Source organism: Sinocyclocheilus grahami, unplaced genomic scaffold (assembly GCF_001515645.1).
Source record: "Sinocyclocheilus grahami isolate Dianchi unplaced genomic scaffold, SAMN03320097.WGS_v1.1 scaffold9023.1, whole genome shotgun sequence".
NCBI classification, from domain to species: domain Eukaryota; kingdom Metazoa; phylum Chordata; class Actinopteri; order Cypriniformes; family Cyprinidae; genus Sinocyclocheilus; species Sinocyclocheilus grahami.
This window is the reverse complement of record NW_015512353.1, coordinates 5,292-6,728: the sequence shown is the minus strand read 5'-3', so window position 1 is coordinate 6,728 and position 1,437 is coordinate 5,292. Positions and strand designations below refer to the sequence as shown.

Here is a 1,437-nt window from a genome sequence, read left to right as displayed (position 1 = left end):
ATGCTGTCCAAATGAATACTGTGCTGGAAAATAAAGCAGCTCTCCTTTGGTCAAGCTCTGTTTCACTAGGCATTTGATAACTACCAGGTTGAAAGTTTGAAAGCAAAGAGTTTCTGAGATTACAGTAGATTTTGATGCCTTCTCTTGGTTTTGTTGTCTGTTTCTTTGTGCCATTAAACTGGTTTTGTATTTGTTTTTTCATTTTAGACCTGATTGAGGAGAGTCAAGAGCTGAAGGATATGGAAGAGAAAGAGCAGAATGAGAACGATCGTGATTTCAAAATTGGAGAAAAATTAATGAGAAAAACTAAGGAGTGCTCCTCTCAAAAAAGTGTCCAGAAGATTGAATTGAAGAGCTTTTTTACCTGCCATCAGTGTGGAAAGAGTTTCAATCGAAAAGGAAGCCTTAAGGTCCACATCAGAATTCACAATAGAGACATCGCTTTCACCTGCAAACAGTGTGGAAAGTGTTGCACTACCAATGAAAACCTTAAAATTCACATGAGAGTTCACACTGGAGAGAAGCCTTACAACTGCCAGCAGTGTGGAAAGAGTTTTGCTCAAAAAAGATACCTTGCAGTCCACATGAGAAGTCACTCTGGAGAAAAGCCTTATACTTGCTCTCAGTGTGGACAGAGTTTTGCATATAAATGCAACCTAAATTCCCACATGAGAACTCACAGTGAAGAGAGCTTGTTCACCTGCAAACAGTGTGGAAAGAATTTCCCTCAAAAACAAAACCTGGCAGTCCACATGAGGATTCACACTGGAGAGAGACATTTTATCTGTAAACAGTGTGGAAAGAGTTTCATTGGAAAAGGAGTCCTCGAAGTCCACATGAGAATTCACTCTGGAGAGAAGCCTTACACTTGCACTCAGTGCAGAAAGAGTTTTACTCACAAAAACACCTTTAATTACCACATGAGAAGTCACACGGGAGAGAAGCTGTTCACATGTGATCAGTGTGGGAAGAGCTTCACGACAGAACTAACCCGTAGATGCCACATGACCATTCACACCGGAGAGAAACAGTTCATATGTGGTCAGTGTGGAAGGTGTTTCTCACACAAAGTAAGCCTTAATCGTCACACAAAGACTCACTTAGAAAACTGTTTTATGTGTCATCTATGTGGAAAGAGTTTTAGTCATAAATGTAGCCTAAAAACTCACATGAGAGTTCACACTGGAGAGAATTCCTTCACCTGTAAATCTGAGTGAACGTTCACTGCTGCGGAGTGTGGGCCAAATCTGATTGTCCACCTTCATACCCACTTCTTTTATTTCTTAATCTTCTTTTACTTTTTAGATATTGATAACTTAGGTTCAAAATATTAGTTAAACTTCTGTCATGCTGCGAAATGCCACAGTGTAATTGAATGATAATATAAATAATGATCAAACAAATGAAATGTAATATTCTTTATTTCATTCAGTTTGT

The 1,437-nt window shown here is 38.8% G+C and overlaps 1 protein-coding gene across 1 annotated transcript; it reads left to right on the top strand.

Moving 5' to 3' along the window:
* Positions 1-211: 211 nt before the first annotated feature.
* Positions 212-1,110, top strand: LOC107578136 (gastrula zinc finger protein XlCGF8.2DB-like; the record flags this gene model as incomplete). Its single annotated transcript, XM_016264122.1, has 1 exon — positions 212-1,110. A coding segment is annotated over exon 1 (871 nt), but the record flags the coding sequence as incomplete, so codon positions are not given.
* Between the last annotated feature and the right edge of the window lie 327 nt (positions 1,111-1,437).